Raw genomic sequence first — 19965 nt, forward strand, 5'->3', positions numbered from 1 at the left:
CTTTGAAAATATTAAAGTCCCTTAGGAGTCTAGAAAGTACCTGGACTCTTCAAAATATTTCTGCTTTGGAACTTTTTACTTAGTTCAACTTTTTACTTAGTTCTCATGTATGTTTTCACTCATAAATTGAGGTAGGTATTCTCATCACTGGACTTCTCTGTAAGAAGTCACATTTTTCTGCTTTCCTTCAGAAGCAGAATAAGATACAGAAGTTTTCAAGTTCTCTGCTAACTAGTAAGGAGGGGTGTTCATTATTAACTAGCTCTTTTAAGTGTGTCAAAGACATTCTTTTGAGAGCAAGTGTATGAAGAAATCATGAATTTTAAAGATGATCATAAAGACTTTTTTTTTTGTTTGAGACAGAGTCTTGCTCTGTTGCCCAGGCTGGAGTGCAGTGGCATGATCTCAGGTGACTGCAACCTCTGTCTCCCAGGTTCAAGAGATTCTCCTGCCTCAGCCTCCCAAGTAGCTGGGATTGCAGGTGCATGCCACCATGCCTGGCTTATTTTTGTATTTTTAGTAGAGATGTGGTTTCGCCATGTTGGCCAGGCTAGTCTAAAACTTCTGACCTCAGGTAATCCACCCACTTCAGCCTCCCAAAGTGCTGGGATTACAGGCGTAAGCCACTGTGCCTGGCCAAGACTTTTTATAAAGAACCATTATTATGTTAGATATGGATCAGAAGTTGTGAAATCTACATTTGATAACCTTTTTTTTTTTGAGACAGAGTTTCACTCTTGTTACCCAGGCTGGAGTGCAATGGCCGATCTCGGCTCACCGCAACCTCCGTCTCCTGGGTTCAGGCAATTCTCCCGCCTCAGCCTCCTGAGTAGCTGGGATTACAGGCACGCGCCACAATGCCCAGCTAATTTTTTGTATCTTTAGTAGAGACGGGGTTTCACCATGTTGACCAGGATGGTCTCAATATCTTGACCTTGTGATCCACCCGCTGCGGCCTCCCAAAGTGCTGGGATTACAGGCTTGAGCCACCGCGCCCGGCCTACATTTGATAATCTTAAGTAAATTATCTTTGAACATAATCTATAAAAAGGAATAATTTTTTGCCATGTGGTTTGATAGTATTAATCTCTGTAGTAATTTTTATTTATTGTTACTAGATTTAGACTAGTTTTTTTTTTTTGTTTTTCTTTTTAAATTTCTTTCACACTGCTCATGGTTGTGCCCTTTGTTGCATTCTTGCAGTTTTATTTGGTGGACTTTGTAATAGAGGGCAGAGTTTAAGTTCCTTTGGCTGTTAACTACGTCAATAACACCATAACAAATAGACTTTTCAAAAGCAGAGAAAGAAAGATCATCTAAGGCGTTTTGGTTTCATAACTATTTCTGTCTCACTTTTTTTTTTTAACCTTAAATGTATTTATAATTTTTAGGACATATTTCTATAATATAAAGTTGAATTGACACATTAAGTAAAATTTACCCATTTTTTCTATTCAATTGTGTTAATCGGTTGTATAGCCAGTTTAAAGTGAGAGGATGATAAAGCAATGTGTATTCTGCCTTTTTCCCCTAGAAAGATTAGAACTAGATTGTTACTAAAATGCCTGTAACTCCTTCTATAATTAAAATAATTTAATCTTGTCATCCACACTTTAAAAATTTCATTGTATATTGTGAATATGACAAAGTTTACAGTACAGTTTTAGAGATAAACCTAAACATATCAATTAAAAATGTGATTACTCTTTTGAATTATTTTTAGATTTTCACTTTATGGCTATCAATTAAAAAAAATTGCATGTTTCTAAATAATTTTGCAAGATAGTACATTATCCCAAAGATCTGATGATTGAATTTGGGACTTACTCTAATTGCAATAATTTACCAACTGAAGCACTTGTTAAATTATCTCCTTAAATATAATTCATCAATTACTATAGTATTGTTCTTTGTCATTACTCTTTTTTTTTGTTGAGACAGGATCTGGGGTCTGGTTCTGTAGCCCAAGCTGGAGTGCAGTGGTGTGATCTTAGCTTGCTGCAACCTCTGCCTCCTGGGTTCAAACAATTCTTGAGCCTCAGCCTCCCAAGTAGCTGGTACTACAGATGTATATCACCACACCCAGCTAATTTTTAGTATTTTTAGTAGAAATGGGGTTTCGTCATGTTGGCCAGGCTGGTCTCGAAATCCAGACCTCAGGTGATCTACGTGCTTTGGCCTCCCAAAGTGCTGGGATTACACTGTGCCCTGCCTGTCATTATTCTTTGCAGTATAAATCTCATTTTATGTCTTTGCTGTCAGAGGTTTTAGCAACCTTATTAATTTAACTTATATTTTAGAATAAAAGATCTTTTGTAGAAAGTGACTTTTCATAATTTATAAATTATCCTACTTTAAAAGAATAAAAAATTCTTTTAACACCAGCCGTGGTGGCTCATGCCTATAATCCTAGCACTTTGGGAAGCCAAGCTGGGTGGATCACTTGAGGTCAGGAGTTCAAGACAAGCCTGGACAACATGGCGAAACCCTGTGTCTACTAAAAATACAAAAAATTGGGCAGGCATGGTGGTGTGTACCTATAATCCCAGCTACTAGGGAGGCTGAGGCAGAATCGCTTGAACCCAGGAGGCGGAGGTTGCAGTGAGTCGAGATTGTGCCACTGCACTCCAGCCTGGGGAACAGAACAACATTGTGTTTAAAAAAAAAAATTCTTTTAACATAATAGGATGTTTTTTAGAAAATTGCTTTTCATAATTTATAAAGTGTCCCATAAAATGTCACTGAAAAAGTTGATGGAATAAAATATTATTATAATATAATGTAATAAGATTTTAGCCTTGAGGAAAAGTAATGTGGTTTGAGGGGTGAGGGAAATCCATGTTTCATTCAGTAAGGTTTAGTTTGATTCCTAATCAGAGGGAAGTATAAAATAATATATATATTTTGTACAAATTTAGGCTATCTTCCAGGGATTTCCAGAGTATTCAGCTAACATTATAAATTGTCTCCTGGGTTCAAGCTATTCTTGAGCCTCAGCCTCCTGAGTAGTTGGGACTAAATGTGCCTACGTCTGTTGAATTTAAAGACAGATCAGTGTACTCAACCTTGGCTACATGTTAGAATCACTAGAGGATCTTGTGAAAAAATAGAAATGCCCCAGGATGACCCCAGACTAACTATTTCAGGATTTCTAAGAGATTGAGATAATCACTGTAATAGAGGGAGGATTGGACGATGGTCTCAAAGATGGAAACTTGGCTAGGCGAGGTGGCTCATGCCTGTAATCCTATTACTTTGGGAGGCTGAGACAGGTGGATCACCTGAGGTCAGGAGTTCAAGACTGACCTGGTTGGCTGGGCGCAGTGGCTCAAGCCTGTAATCCCAGCACTTTGGGAGGCCAAGGCGGGTGATCATGAGGTCAAGAGATCGAGACCATCCTGGTCAACATAGTGAAACCCTGTCTCTACTAAAAATACAAAAAATTAGCTGGGCACGGTGGTGCGTGCCTGTAATCCCAGCTACTCAGGAGGCTGAGGCAGGAGAATTGCCTGAACCCAGGAGGCGGAGGTTGCAGTGAGCCGAGATCGCGCCATTGCACTCCAGCCTAGGTAACAAGAGCGAAACTCTGTCTCAAAAAAAAAAAAAAAGAAAAAGAAAAAAGACTGACCTGGTCAACGTGGTGAAACTCTGTCTCTAGTAAAAATACAAAAAATTAGCTGGGCGTGGTGGTGGGCACCTGTAATTCCAGCTACTCCAGAGGCTGAGACAGAAGAATCACTTGAATTCAGGTGGCGGAGGTTGCAGTGGGCCAAGATCATGTCATTGATCCAGCCCGAGCAACAGAGTGAAACTCTGTCTCAGAAAATAAGTAAATAAAGATGAAACCTGAAAGTTGCAATGGCCAAGGGTCTAATCCATAGCTCAACAAGTCTAGAACCAGTAACTTTCGAGGGTTGGCTTTTGTTTTAAGGTTTCACTCATAGTAAACATCTTTTGCAGATGGAAGGAAAAGACGAAGGCCAGTTTCTTAACTTAGAGTGGGTCATAGACTTTTCTAGTGATCAGCATACTCAGGATTGATATCTAGGTCATTCTTCTAAAGGTTAGAAGCACTTGGGAGCCTGAATTAGTGATTCCGTTGAACAGAGAGTAGAGCATTGGGATCTGGATGGCTTTAAGGGTTGTGGTCATTTTGGATTAAAAGCCTGAGGAATTTAGTCTTTGATTTCATAGAGTATATCTGCACCTTTCCAGTATATTTTCATCATCTAGAAATGATGTCTCTCACTGAGGAAAAGTGCTGGATAAACCTAGAAAAATTAGTGTGCTGCTTTTCTGGAGACCATGCAGCTTACCACGTATTTCTGTCAAAACATTCTTCTTTTAGATGAGTTATAATATATTGAGTTAGCTTAGTTAATTTATAACTTTAGACCAGAGATGTCTAATCTTTTGGCTTCTCTGAGCCACATTGGAAGAAGAATTGTTTTGGTCCACTCATAAAACACTAATGATAGCTGATCAGCTTAAAAAAAAAAAAAAAGAAAAGAAAAATCACAAAAAAAAACATTATGTTTTAAGAAAGTTTATGAATTTGGGCCAGGTGCAATGGCTCATGCCTGTAATCCCAGCACTTTGGGAGGCCGAGGTGGGTGGATCGCTTGAGGTCACGAGTTCCAGACCAGCCTGGGCAACATGGGGAAACCCCGACTCTACTAAAAATAGAAAAAAAAAAAAAATAGATCACGGTGGCACATGCCTGTAGTCCCAGCTGCTTGTGTGGCAGAGATAGAATTGCTTGAACCCCAGAGGCAGAGGCTGCAACGAGCCAAGATTGTGCCACTGCACTCTAGCCTGTGCAAGAGTAAGACCCCATCTCAAGAAAAACCCAAAAAACCAAATTTACAAATTTGTGTTGGGTATTCAAAGCCATTTTGGGCCGAATGCAGCCTGAGGACTGCGGGTTGGACAAGCTTGGTTTAGATAAAATCTTCTCTGAGGGTAAGGAGTAGTTACCTAACTGAGATTTGCCTGTGTATGTGTGTGTGTGTGTGTGTGTGTGTGTGTTCTAGATCTCGTGTGGTACACTTGCACCATTTCTTATATTTCAACATTGGTGTCAGGGAGATAATTTTGCAAATGGCTGAGATCTTTCTTGGTTTGTGTATGTTTAAAGTGTCTTCCTCAGAGAATAACTTCTTCAAAAGGCTGGAGGCAAGAGCTGAAAAATTCCTATTGAGTACTGTGTTCACTATATGGGTGACTGGACCAATAGAAGCCAAACTTCAGCATCACACCCTTGTAACAAACGTGCACATATACCCTCTGAATATAAATTAAAATTTAAAAAATGGCCAAGTGCAGTGGCTCATGCCTGTAATCCCAGCACTCGGAGGCCAAGGCAGGCAGATCACAAGGTCAAGAGATCGAGACCATCCTGGCCAACATGGTGAAACCCCATCTCTGTATTTTGTAAAAATACAAAAATTAGCTGGGTATGGTGGCACATGCCTGTAGTTCCAGCTACTTGGGAGGCTGAGGCTGGAGAATTCCTTGAACCTGGGAGGTGGAGGTTGCAGTGAGCTGAGATCGTGCCACTTCACTCCAGCCAGGCAACAAAAAGACTCTGCCTCAAAAAAGGAAAAACAAAGAAAGTAACCTTGTCAGTTTTGGATGTGTCTTGTTTTGGCTACCGTGTCTTCACTGCATTAACTACGGCAGTTCTGGCTTGTTGAGAGAATGAATACTCAGTTAATATTTGCTGAATGCGAGTGCATACTCCTTTTATTTTGTTCTGACATTTGAAGTCCACAGTTTACTCTTTTACCCTGTGGAGCACGAGAAACCCAAATGCTAAATTTAGTAGCCTTAGAAATAAAGACAAATTTAAGAAAGAGATCTTTTAATAAGCCTTGAGAAATACAGATGTTGCTTGGTGGTCAGGATGTGGTATGTGGTTGTCTTGCTAGATTCTGCTAACCAACATCTTTATATTACGGCAGTGTGGCATAGTGTAAAGGGCGCTGATTTATGTTTGAATTATTTCTCTGCCATTTATTAGTTGTGCTCCAGAGATTCTTCCACCTCAGCTTCTAAAATAGCTGGGACTACAGGTGTCCACCACCACGTCTGGCTAATTTAAAAAAGTTTTTTTGGTAGAGATGGGGTCTTACTGTGTTGATCCAGGCAAGTCTCGAACTCCTGGGCTCGTCATCCTCCTCTTGCTTTGGCCTCCCAGAGTGCTGGAATTACAAGCCTGAGCCACCACCTCACCCACCCAGAGTGTGTGCACATTAAGTATGTAATTAATGTTGATCCTTTAGGGAGTCTATTATGAACTTCAAATCTTAAAATGATTGATAAATTGGAAATAGGTTATTTGATACTAGTAGAAATCAAATTAAGAGTTTGTGGCTGGGCACGGTGGTTCATGCCTGTAATCCCAGCACTTGGGAGGCCAAGGTGGGCAGATCATGAGGTCAGGAGATCAAGACCATTCTGACCAACATGGTAAAACGCCGTCTCTACTAAAATACAAAAAATTAGCCAGGCATGGGAGCACACACCTGTAGTCCTAGCTCCTCGGGAGTCTGAGGCAGGGGAGTCGCTTGAACCCAGGAGGTGGAGGTTGCAGTGAGCCGAGATTATGCTACTACACTCCAGCCTGGTGATAGAGCGAGACTCCATCTCAAAAAAAAAGAAAAAGAGTTTGTGATTTCACAATATTTGTTTCTTTTGGTTACAGATTATTGAAACTATGCCAATGACTGAGAAAGTTGAAGAATTGTTGCGTGTCATAGGTCCATTTTATGAAATTGTCGAGGACAAGAAGAGTAGCAGGAGCTCTGATGTAACTTCAGGTTGGACTATTTTACCTATTTTTAAATTCATCAACTCATAAATAATGTATATATTAATATTTGTATGTCTGATTTTTTTTTTCTTACTTTCACATGCTAGTCCGACTGGAGAAAATCTCTAAATGTTTAGAAGGTAGGAATAATGAAATCATGCAAAAGTTTTGTTTAAAATTTACATGTCAAAAGAATTCTGCTCAAACTTATAGAACTTATAATCTTGTCATCCAGGAGTTTTCATTCCAAGCAAACACATTGTATGAAGTTCCAAAACATTATAAACCCTTAGAATTTTAACCCTTAAGAGGAAAGCTATTAAAACATAGTTAACCTAATATATTCAAAATTACAGCACAATCTATGGTTTTAGTTTGATAATGTTTTCTATTTTGCTTTGAGAATTATATTAATAGTACTTTTAATTCAATGATTTACCTGCTAACTTTAAAATGGATATGTTGGCTGGTATGGTGGCTCATGCCTGTAATCCCAGCACTTTGGGAAGTCAAGGCGGGTGGATCACCTGGGGTCAGGAGTTCGAGACAAGACTTGCCAACATGGTGAAACCCTATCTCTAGAAAAAATACAAAAATTAGCCAGGCGTGGTGGTGCACGCCTGTGATCCCAGCTACTTGGGAGTCTGAGGCACGAGAATCATTTGAACCCAGGAGGCGGAGGTTGCAGTGAGACGAGATCGCTCTGCTGCACTCTGGCTTGGGTGACAGAGTGAGATGCTGTCTCAAAAAAGAAAAAAAAAAAAGGACAGTATGGTGGTTAAGAACGCCTGTAATCCCAGCACTTTGGGAGGCTAAAGTGGGTGGATCACGAGTTCAAGAGATGGAGACCATTCTAGCCAACGTGGTGAAACCCTGCCTCTACTAAAAATACAATTAGCTGGGTGTATGATTGCATGCCTGTAGTCCCAGCTAGTTGGGAGGCTGAAACAGAAGAATTGCTTGAACCCAGGAGATGGAGATTGCAGTGAGCCAAGATTGAGCCACTGTTCTCCAGCCTGGTGACAGAGCGAGACTCCATCTCAAAAAAAGAAATTAAAATGGATGTGTTTGTAGTGTGGTTTAACTGTAGCATAGCAAGCTAATGCAAGACAGTTAATTCACTTAGCTTGTTTTTTTTTATTTTCTTTTATTTTGGTTCAAGCATCTTTGCATGGATTACAGTTTCATTCTTTTTTTTTTTTAAATTTTGTCTTCATGTACACAAAGTATTGAAAAAGTTATGTTTTGCATACTTGCAGGAGTTAAATAAAATGCAAAATGTATTGGTATTAACTAAACATTTGCTCTTGAAAGTTTTTTAGAAAGCAGAGTGAAATGAGACCACAAGAGTCAATTTAAGTGAAAATTGTATATATACTCTTTAAATAAAAATTGCCTGGCGTCCCTTTTTTTTCCACTTGGGATCCCTATTTATAAGACATCTTTTAATAATTGACAGTAACGGCAGTATTTCGGAATAGTAATCTTCCCTGTGCTGAAATCAGGCCTTGTACCTGTCATGGTAATAAACCATGTGCAAGTGGTACTGAGTGCTTACTGGGCATAACTCTGTAGCACATCATTCTACATCTGGTTTGCTTAGAGAAGTCAAATATTAACAAGACATGCTTATTCAATTCAGAGAAAAAAATAAATGCTTTCTTCTTTTTTTGAGACAGAGTCTTCTGTCACTCAGGCTGGAGTGCAGTGGTCTGATCTGGGCTCACTGCAACCTCCGGCTCCTGGGTTCAAGCGATTCTTCTGACTTAAGCTCCTGAGTAGCTTGGATTACAAGTGTGTGCCACCATGCCTGGCTACTTTTTGGATTTTTAGTAGAGCCAGTTTTGCCATGTTGGCCAGGCTGATCTCGAACTCCTGACCTCAGGTATCTCCTGACTCGGCCTCCCAAAGTGCTGGGATTGCAGAGATGAGCCACTGTGCCCAGCCAGAAAAAAAAAATTAAATGTTTTCTGTATGTCAGGCATGTTAGGATGAAGAGGGAAGTAAATCTGGATCTGCTTCAGTGGTGTCCAGCCACTGGCCAGAGGCAGATATTTTAACAGCTAATTATAAAACAAAGAAGAATAAATAATAGTAATAAGGTATAGGCTCACAGTTACCTAGCTATAACTTAAAAATTTAAAAACCTTTGAAGACCAGAAGTTTTTTTGGTAAACTCATTTGGCAGCAAAACTTGTCTGATACGAAGTAAAAATCTAGGGAGCAAAATCTGACCTGAAATAAAATAAGGATATTTTGAGTCTCTATCCTCTGTAGTGTAACTATTTATATGTTTTGCTGCAAAAATCATATTTTCTCTTTTTAGTGAGAGCTGTCTTAGACTTTATTGGATGTGTTACATAATATACCAAATGGCATATATACCATATAACCTTTGCAAAATTAGAAAAACTTGAGATTTCAAAACATCTGGATCCAAGGGTTGTAAGTAAGGGATTGTGGACTTATACCATAATTTTTTTAACCAGAACCATTCTGATGGATATTTAGGTTGTTTACTCTTTTGATCTTCAAAAAATGATGATGCTGAGAATAACCATGTATTTGTCCTTTCATATATATGAAAGCATATCTGTAAGAAATATTAGAAATGGAATTAGAAATGTTTGATGGGTATTTGTAATTTTATAAGATATTGCAAAATTGCAAGACAGTTTGCAATCTTGTCTTTTTTTTTTTTTTTTTTAAACAAAGCATTTTCTTAAAAGTAGCCATTTAGGTTCAATAGAACAGATGTATCAGTTTTACATGGCCATTTTCAGAATATACATATACAGAAAGTTTTGAAATCAGGAATGGTGAGTCCTCCAATTTTGTTCTTTTTCAAAATTGTTTTGGCTAATCTTGATCCCTCGCATTTTCATACAAATTTTAGAATCTGCGTGTCAATTTTCTGCAAAAATTTTCTGCAAAAATGCCATCTTGGATTTTGCTAGAGATCGTAGTGAATTTGCAGGGAGTATTGTCATCTCAACAATATTGTCTTTCAATACCTGTTCTCAAAACAGTATCTTGTAACCAGCAGCACTGGCAACAAATGTGTCTTTGTAGAGATTTGGAATCTTAGGTCACCCTAGACTTACTAATTCAGAATCTGCATCTTAAATAGATCCCAGCAGATTTATATGTACATTAAAGTTGAGAAGCTTTGATGTATTTATCCTCAGGATATAGCTTTGGCCACTTGGACAATTTGCTTTTGTAAGTGATTGATAACATTAAAGGATACTTTAAGAAAAAACTCAAACGTCATAAAGACATGATATGTGAGTTGTGCACCTGAAGTCCTAGAGGTAATACAGGAATATAATTTTTTAAAAGGACTCCAACTGTAATATTGATGGGATTGTTGGTAGAACCAAAAGTGTAGTTTTTGCTTTCAGCAGGCTAGCATATAGTTAGTATCTCGTCATTTGCCATGTATGAAGATCCATTGATCTCTAACTTTATTTTGATTGATATTAACTTAATTTATCCTCTGCCTGATTCAGAAAGGATTTAAGATAGCTTGATTGTAAGGTGATAATTGAAGGAATTTGTCTATGTAATAATATGTGTGTGTTTATAGTCAAATAAAATAATACCATTATATATATCACTAACATTTTAATTCAGAATTATTTTATTAGTTATTTGTAAATTTCGTTAGTATTATTTGGAAATTATGGCGTTATTGTATATTACCACATTGTGACTAAGTGGTCATTTCATGTTTTAGATATTGGTAATGTTCTCACTTCTACTCCAAACGCCAAAACTGTTAATGGTAAAGCTGAAAGCAGTGACAGTGGAGCTGAATCTGAGGAAGAAGAGGCTCATGAAGAAGTGAAAGGGGCAGAACAAAGTGATAACGGTAACGTTGGATAATCAGTTAGTAATTTTACAATAAACAAGAGGGTATGAAGACATTTGGGCTGATTTGGTATTGTAAAAGATTAGAGTAGGTGGTGGGATGTAGGCTGTTGACCTTATAACCAGGTTTGCTGTGGACCAAAGGCTCTACTACACAGTATAGGAACAGCCAAACTTATGCAGAAATGGAATAGGTGTTAATTGAAGGTTGACAAGAATAGGCCACTCCTCCAAATGGATGGCCTGAAATGCTACATTAGACATGTACTATTTTAAGGTGTTGTTTCTAACATGAATATGAATAAGTTACTAAGGACAGGAGACAAGTTAGACTCTCAGTATCTTGTCAAAAATAGAGTGGAATCTAGAGAATAGGATACAGGCATATATTTTTTTTTGGTTTTTTTTTTTTTGGGTTTTGGTTTTTTTTTTTTTTTTTGCCAATCAGTTTGAGCTTATAAGGTTGCTCAGGTTAGCCTTGAACTCATGACCTCGCCTTCGCAAGTGCCACGACCTCCGGCGGGAGCCACTTTGGACCCCGGGTTTTGGTTTTTTTTTTGAGATGGAGTGTCACTCTGTCACCCAGGCTGAAGTGCAGTGGTGCGATCTCGGCTCACTGCATCCTCTGCCACCTGTGTTCAAGGCATCTTCCTGCCTCAGCCTCCCGCGTACAGGCTTATACCACCACGCCCCGTTAATTTTTATATTTTTAGTAGAGCCGAGATTTCACCATGTTGGCCAGGCTGGTCTCAAACTCCTGACCTCAAGTGATCTGCCTACCTTGGCCTCCCAAAGTGCTGGGATTATATGCATGTGCCAACGCACCGCCTTACAGGCATAAGTTTTCATGAAGAAGGAATATTGGAATTATGGGTTAGAGCATTGGGGGCCTTGTTAGAATACCAGTGATACATGGGAAGACTGTTTTCAAAAAGGGGAGACAGAAAGACACTAAAACAAACTGCATAACTTAGTTTTGCCTTCCCTTTCCAGTAAGGTATGACAAATAACACCTTCTTTAAGGATCTTTTTTATCAACTATGTGGACCCCTTTGCACTGCTAGGTCTCATAGAGCAATTTGCTTATGCCTAAGAGTAAAAAGACTTTGAGAGATTACTTTTTAAAGGAATTCTAGAAGATTCACAGGGAACTGAAACAGTTTTGAAGCCAACATAGTTTGGGTGAGCTCTTAGTATGTAGTAAACCCCATTTCAAGGAGCATGCCTTCTCTTTGATCCAAGTAGGAAACCCTTCAAAGGGATTGTGGTAGGTTAGGGAAATGACAGCTGGTTATGAAAACATGGTATACAGAAGGTGACCTACTGTGAACTTTTATGAATGTCTCCCTTTTCTCATAAAAGATAAGAAAATGATGAAGAAGTCAGCAGATCATAAGAATTTGGAAATCATTGTCACTAATGGCTATGATAAAGATGGCTTTGTTCAAGATATGCAGAATGACATTCATGCCAGTTCTTCCCTGAATGACAGAAACACTGAAGAAGTAAAGCCTCTTGATGAAAACTTGGGGCAAACTGGAAAAACTGCTGTTTGCATTCACCAAGGTATTGTCCCCAAATAATTCTGTGTCCATCCTCTTGCCTATGAATAGCCTTTTAATAATTACAGGATCTTTAGGATCAGTTTTGAATTAAAAAATCTCTTATTTAGTCATATCTTAGGGCTTATTAATATTATAAGGGTTTATGGTTTTGAAAGAGAGTGAATTAAGGCCAGGGTTATATATGTATTTCTTTCTGTTGCCCAGGCTGGAGTGCAGTGACAGTCATGGCCCACTGCGGCTTTGAACTCCTGGGCAATTCTGCCACAGCCTCCTGAGTAGCTGGGGTTACAGGCATGTACCACCATGCCCAGCTAATATTTAAATTTTTTGCAGAGACATGGTTTTGCCAGGTTGCCCAGGCTGGTCTGGAACGCCTGGGTTCAAGTGATCTGCCTTCCTCAGCCTCCCAAAGTGCTAGTATTATAGGCATGAGCCTCCATGCTGGCCTATTTTTCAATTTTTAGGGCTACCTAATAGTCCATATGAGAAACAAAATTGCTTTTTCTTTTTTTCTTTTTTTTTGAGATGGAGTCTTGCTTCTTTGCCCAGGCTGGAGTGCAATGGCACCATCACAGCTTACTGCAACCTTCACCTCCTGGGTTCAAGCAATTCTCCTGCCTCAGCTTCCCCAATAGCTGGGATTACAGGTATTTTCCACCACACCCAGCTAATTTTTGTATTTTTAGTGGAGATGGGGTCTCACCATGTTGGCCAGGCTAATCTTGAACTCTTGACCTCAAGTGATCCACCTGCCTTGGTCTTCCAAAGTGCTGGGATAACAGGCGTGAGCTGCCTCGCCCGGCCAAGAAACATCATTTCTTAATGTAAGAACCCAACTTGCACAGATGCATCTTACATTTAGGCATTCTGCTTTGTAGGTAGTTTTTTCTTATGGGGTTACTAGGTTTTATAAGGTTTCATCTAGACTGTCTTTATGGAATTCAGTGACAAAATATTTTGGTCTTTTCAAGTAAAAATTAACAACTAAATTTAAAGTTTTGGTAAATTTTAAAAAGTGTGGCTTGATAAATCAAATTTGTCTCTCGGTATAAAAATAAGGCTGAAAAAATATATAAGGCCGATGAATTTTGAAAATGGAATATGAAAACAGACTAAAAAGAAAAAAAGAAAATGGAATAAAGGCCAGGTGCGGTGGCTAATGCCTGTAATCCCAGTACTTTAGGAGGCTGAGGTGGATGGATCACCTGAGGTCAGGAGCTGGAGACCAGCCTGGACAACATGGTGAAACTCCGTCTCTTAAAAATACAAAAATTGGCTGGGCACGGTGGATCATGCCTGTAATCCCAGCACTTTGGAAGCCCAGGTGGGTGGGTCAGGAGTTCAAGACCAGCCAGAACAACATGGCAAAACCCCATCTCAATTTAAAATACGAAAAATTTGCCAGGTGTGACAGCATGCGCCTGTAATCCCAGCTACTCGGGAGGCTGAGGCAGGAGAATCGCTTGAACCCTGGAGGTGGAGGTTGCAGTGAACCAAGATTGCACCACTGCGCTCCAGCCTAGGTGACAGAATGAGACTCCATCTAAAAATAAAAAAAAATTAACTGGGCATGGTAGCAGGCACCTGTAATCCCAGCTACTTGGGAGGCTGAGGCAGGAGAATCGCTTGAACCCAAGAGGCAGAAGTTGCAATGAGCCAAGATCACACCACTGCGCTCCAACCTGGACAACCGAGTGAGACTCCAACTCAAAAAAAGGAATAAATTTGTTTTTCTTTTATTAGAGTATAATTATACTATCTGCACTTTTGTTCATATTTAGATATAAATGATGATCATGTTGAAGATATTACAGGAATTCAGCATTTGACAAGTGATTCAGACAGTGAAGTTTACTGTGATTCTATGGAACAATTTGGACAAGAAGAGGTAAAAATGACATTTTCTGATTGGTAAATTTTCAGAGTGGTATATTAGAATTCATGCGTAATGACGTTAGTAGCAAATATACATGCTATTTTTCATTTTGAAAATATGCCCCTAACATGTGTATTTTAAACTATTTTTTCTTAATTCAAAAATATGTAAAATTCTAGAAAAGTCAAAGAAAGAAAAATTAATAACAATGAACTATTCCATTATAACTAATAATATACATATATTTATAAATATTCTAGGAGATGTGGGATGGAGATGCAGAGGAAACACTTTTTATGCTAGTCCCTATGTTTGAAACATTTATTAATGTTCAGGAAAATTGAATTATTTTCTTTGTTGTTGTTTTTGTTTTTTAGAGATGAGGTCTCGCTCTGTCGCTCAGGCTGGAGTGCAGTGGTGCAACCTCAGGTCACTGCAACCTCCTGCCTCCTAGGTACAAGTAATTCTCCTGACTCAGCCTCCCAAGTAGCTGGGATTACAGGTGTATGCCATCATGCCTGGCTAAGTTTTTTTTTTTCTTTTTGAGATGGAGTTTCGCTCTTGTTACCCAGGCTGGAGTGCAATGGTGCAATCTCGGCTCACCGCAACCTCGGTCTCCTGGGTTCAGGCAATTCTCCTGCCTCAGACTCCTGAGTAGCTGGGATTACAGGCATGCGCCGCCATGCCCAGCTAATTTTTTTTTGTATTTTTAGTAGAGATAGGGTTTCACCATGTTGACCAGGATGGTCTCGATCTCTTGACCTCGTGATCCACCTGCCTCGGCCTCCCAAAGTGCTGGGATTACAGGCGTGAGCCACCGCGCCCAGCCTGGCAGGCTAATTTTTATATTTTCAGTAGAGACAGAGTTTCACCATTTTGGCCAGGTTGGTCTCAAACTCCTGGCCTCAACTGATCTGCCTGCCTCAGCCTCTCAAAGTGCTGCGATTACAGACATGAGCCGCCACCCCCAGCTCAAATATGGGTTCTTGATATGTTGCCTGGCGTAGTCTCAAACTCTTGGCCTCAATCAGTGCTACCACCTCGGCCTCCCAAAATGCTGGGATTACAGGTGTGAGTCACCAAGCCTGGCCTGAATAATTTTTAAATAAATAAGTCTGTTCTTCACATTGACTATAATTCATTGGATTGAAATTTTTAGTGGAAATAATTTTTAAATTTCAGTTGATTAAGATGCAGTATTGGAAGAGAAAACTTGAAAAAAAAAATTATAAATAAGTCCATGAATTCTTTTTCTCAGCTTTTTCTGATAATGATGAGGGTGGTTTATTTTTAATTTTTATGGGCACATAGTAGGTGTATATATTTATGGGGTAGACTGGGTGCGGTGGCTCATACTGCTAATCCCAAGCAAGAACATCGCTTGAAGCCAGGAGTTTGAGACCAGCCTGGGCAAGATGGCGAGACCCCATCTACACTTTATTTTTGTAAAATACAAAAAATATAATAAATACATATTTATGGGGTACATGAGATATTTTGGTGCAGATATATGATGTCTAATAATCATATCAGGGTAAATGGGTTCTTCATTACTTCAGGCACTCATCATTTCTTTATGTTAGAAACATTCCAACTGTACTCCCTCAGTTATTCTAAAATGTACAACAAAAATATTGCCAACTATAGCCACTCTGCTGTGCTGTCAGATACTAGATCTTTTTCACTGTATCTCTATCTCTATGAGTTTGTTTTAATTTTTAGCTGTCACAAATCAGTGAGAACCTTTGAAGTTTTTCTTTCTGTGCCTGGCTTATTTCACTAAACATAATATCTTCCAATTCAATCCATATTGTAAATGACAGGATCTCATTTTTTTTTTTTTTGGATTTATTTTTATCTCATTCTTTTTTATGGTAGAATAGTATCCATCGTGTATATGTACCACGTTTCCTTTATTCATTTGTCTATTGATGGACCATTAGGTTGCTTCCAAATCTTGGCTATTGTGAACAGTACTGAAGTAAACATGGGAGTGCTATCTCTTCAATATATTGATTTCTTTTCTTTTGGGTATACAGCCAGTAGTGGAATTGCTGGTCATATGGTAACTCTGTTTTTAGTATTGTTTGTTTTTTGAGGAACTTCCGTACTGTTCTGCACGGTGGCTGTACTAATTTACATTCTCACCAGCAATGTACAAGGGCTTCCTTTTCGCCACATCCTCTCTAGCATTTGTTATTGCTTGTCTTTTGGATGAAAGCCATTTTAACTGGGGTGAGATAATATCTCATTGTTTTGATTTGATTTGCCATCATAGTTTTGCTTTGCATTTCTCTGATGATCAGTGATGTTGAGCACCTTTTCATGTAACAGTTTGCCATTTGTAGGTCTTTTGAGAAATGTCTGTTCAGATCTTTTGCCCATTCTTAATCAGATTATTAGATTTTTTTTCCCATTGAGTTATTTATGCTCCTTATGTATTCTAGTTATTAATCTGACGAGGGTGGTTTTTATAGCTATATGTCTGTTGGACTTTTTACATCCTCTCCCCATTCTGTCTCCTACCTGTTCTAATATTGTTCAGTGTGTCTTAAAGACAATCATTTATCTTTTGCCTCCCTGAACTGATTTTAACTTTTCTCTTTGTGTTTTTCTCCTTTTCTCATTTTATAATACAATTAAATCTATCTCTTAGTTTTCTCAAATTTTAAAAACACATGAATAAAATATCTTTTACCTAAGGTCAAACACAAATGAGTAGCATAGGCCAGTCATGGTGGCTCACCCCTATCATCCCAACACTGGGAGGAGGTCGAGGCAGCTGGATCGCTTGAGCTCACGAGTTTGAGATCTGCATGGGCAACATGGCAAAACCCTGTCTCTACAAAAAAATTAAAGAATTAGCCAGGCATGGTAGCTACTTGGGGATGCTGAGGTGGGAGGAAGGCTTGAGCCTGGGAGACAGAGGTTGTAGTGGCCAAGATGACACCACTGTGCTCCAGACTGGCCTATAAAGCCAGAATTTGTCTCAAAAAAAAAAAAAAAAAAAAGGCAGCATAGATTGGAAGAATAAGGATAAGGAGGCCAAACTGAGAATGAGAGAAATTAGTGAAAAATGAAAAGGATGGAAAAACCCAGATGCCCTTTATTTTTTCTTTTTAAAAAAGAGATGTTTGGGAAAATTGATGAAAGGGACCGGATAGAGATTAATCTCAGTAAATATCTGGCTGCTGACTTATAAGTTTGTTCCCGTTTTCTCTCTCAATCAGTTAATAGATTAAACATCAAGGAGCTGTCTGATCTGGCTTCTGGAGTACAGTGGTACAATTTGGGCTCACTGCAACTTCCACCTCCTGGGTTCAGTTGATTCTCATGCCTCAGCCTTCCAGGTAGCTGGGACTACAGGTGTGTGCCACCCCGCCTGGCTAATTTTTGTATTTTTAGTAAAAACAAGGTCTCACCACGTTGGCCAGGCTGGTCTCATACTCTTGGCCTCAAATGATCTGCCCGCCTCAGCCTCCCAAAGTGCTGGGATTACAGGTGTGCCACCTCACCCGGCCCCTTGCTGGCCTCTGTTAACACCACTCTCCTATGTGGCCTTCTCTCTCTAATGTGTCAAGTCCCTTCCCACCACCACCCTCACCTGTACATCCTCCCTCTTCGATGAGGACTCTTACATACCCTTTATACCCTAACTAAGATGTTCCTTCCTGAAGGAAAGTAGGATACAACCCCACCTCATCACCACCCTCACCAAATCTAGGTTAATTATAAGTTGTCATCCATCAGTGTCTTAGGTGAGTTCTTTTAAAAAAGAAACATACTTAGGCTCTGCCTATGCAGTAACTATTCTTTATTCCTTTACTTTCTTTTTCTTTTTTGTTTTCGTTTTTGTTTTTTGAGATGAGTTGAAACTCTTGTTGCCCAGGCTGGATGGAGTACAATGGCATGTTCTCAGCTCACTGCAACCTCTGCCTCCTGGGTTCAAGAGATTCCCCTGCCTCAGCCTCCCGAGTGGCTGGGATTACAGGCATGTGCCACCATGCCTGGCTAATTTTTTGTATTTTTAGTAGAGACAGGGTTTCTCCATGTTGGTCAGGCTGGTCTCAAACTCCCAACCTCAGGTGATCTGCCCACCTCAGCCTCCCAAAGTGCTGGGATTACAGGCATGAGCCACCATGCCCAGCCAGAATTGAAGACATTTTTTAGAAAAAGAATATTTCCCATAATAACATGAAAGAACATTTTAGAAAAATGGTATTTCTCCTATTGCTGTAAAAACTTTGTGGTGTATAATTAATGTTTATAGCTTTTAACTCAGTGTCATTTTAAATTTGTAGTCTTTAGACAGCTTTACATCCAACAGTGGACCATTTCAGTATTACTTGGGTGGTCATTCCAGTCAACCCATGGAAAATTCTGGATTTTGTGAAGATGTTCAAGTACTTCCTGGAAATGGCAACAGTGGGAATATGCAGGTGGTTGCAGTAGAAGGAAAAGGTGAAGTCAAGCATGGAGGAGAAGATGGTAGGAATAGCAGTGGAGCGCCACACCGGGAGAAGCGAGGCGGTGAAAATGACGAATTCTCTAATGTCAGAAGAGGAAGAGGTGTGATTACCTTTTCTTCTTCTCGCACTATCTTTATTAATTTACTTATTTATTTTTGAGAGGGAGTCTAGTGCTCTGTCATCCAGGCTGGAGTGCAGTGGGATTATAGGCACATGCCACTATGCCTGGCTAATTTTTGTATTTTTAGTAGAGATGGGGTTTCGCCATGTTTTCCAGGCTGGTCTTGAACTCCTGACCTCGGGTGATCTGCCTGCCTCAGCCTCCCAAAGTGCTGGGATTACAGGCATGAGCCACTGTTCCTGGCCACACTTTGGAGATTTAGATCTCAAAGAAAAAACAGAGGAAAATGAATAAAACAGTTTCTACTTGCATAAGAATTATTTAATACAAACTTATTTTTGTCTCTTAAAATAGGACATAGGATGCAACACCTGAGTGAAGGAACCAAGGGTCGGCAGGTGGGAAGTGGAGGTGATGGGGAGCGCTGGGGCTCCAACAGAGGGTCCCAAGGCAGCCTCAATGAGCAGATCGCCCTGGTGCTGATGAGACTGCAGGAGGACATGCAGAATGTCCTTCAGAGACTGCAGAAACTGGAAACACTGACTGCTTCACAGGTAAACTTTCAAATGTGTCATACCTTCTTCTACTTACTGATTCTGGAAAGCAATGTGGAATCTGTGTTGAACATATTTACATAAATTAATGTATTTTGGTAAAAATAAAAAGAACTTAGTTTTGAAAATATTGTTTAAGAAAAGACTGACCCAAAAACTAATTACTGCTTAAAATAATAGAGAAATAGCTGGGCCTGGTGGCTCCTGCCCGTACTCTCAGCACTTTGGGAGGCTGAGGCAGATGGATCACCTGAGGTTAGGAGTTCAAGACCAGCCTGGCCAACATGGCGAAACCCTATCTCTACTAAAAATACAAAAATTATCCAGGCATGATGGTGGGTGCCTGTAATCTCAGCTTCTCGGGAGGCTGAGGTGGAAAACTCACTTGAACCCGGGATGTGGAGGTTGCAGTGAGCTGAGATTGTGCCATTGCACTCCAGCCTGGGTGATAGAGTGAGACTCTGTCTCAAAAGAAAAAGAAAAATGGCTGGGCGAGGTACCTTATGCCTGTAATTCCAACACTTTGGGAGGCTGAGGTAGGTGGATCACTTGAGGGCAGGAGTTAAGACCAGACTGGCCAACATGGTGAAAATCTGTCTCTACTAGAAATAAAAAAAATTAGTCAGGTGAAGTGTTGCATGCCTATAATCCCAGCTACTTGGGAGGCTGAGGCAGGAGAATCGCTTGGACCTA

The 19965-nt window shown here is 39.7% G+C and overlaps 1 protein-coding gene across 13 annotated transcripts in view; it reads left to right on the forward strand.

Annotated features, from left to right (window-relative positions):
• Positions 1-19965, forward strand: part of ACBD5 (acyl-CoA binding domain containing 5) — a 43359-nt gene that overhangs the window by 10130 nt on the left and 13264 nt on the right. For 7 of the 13 annotated variants that reach the window (XM_078329645.1, XM_009000084.5, XM_035252858.3 and 4 more), the window contains 7 exons: positions 6707-6821; positions 6922-6954; positions 10554-10688; positions 12050-12253; positions 14034-14140; positions 18430-18697; positions 19073-19272. In XM_078329645.1, the coding sequence (XP_078185771.1) occupies positions 6707-6821; positions 6922-6954; positions 10554-10688; positions 12050-12253; positions 14034-14140; positions 18430-18697; positions 19073-19272 (1062 nt within the window). The remainder of the gene's footprint in view (positions 1-6706; positions 6822-6921; positions 6955-10553; positions 10689-12049; positions 12254-14033; positions 14141-18429; positions 18698-19072; positions 19273-19965) is intronic. The other 6 variants (XM_009000087.5, XM_078329650.1, XM_078329646.1 and 3 more) reach the window with 1 other exon arrangement.

The sequence above is a fragment of the Callithrix jacchus genome, chromosome 7 (assembly GCF_049354715.1).
Source record: "Callithrix jacchus isolate 240 chromosome 7, calJac240_pri, whole genome shotgun sequence".
NCBI lineage: Eukaryota > Metazoa > Chordata > Mammalia > Primates > Cebidae > Callithrix > Callithrix jacchus.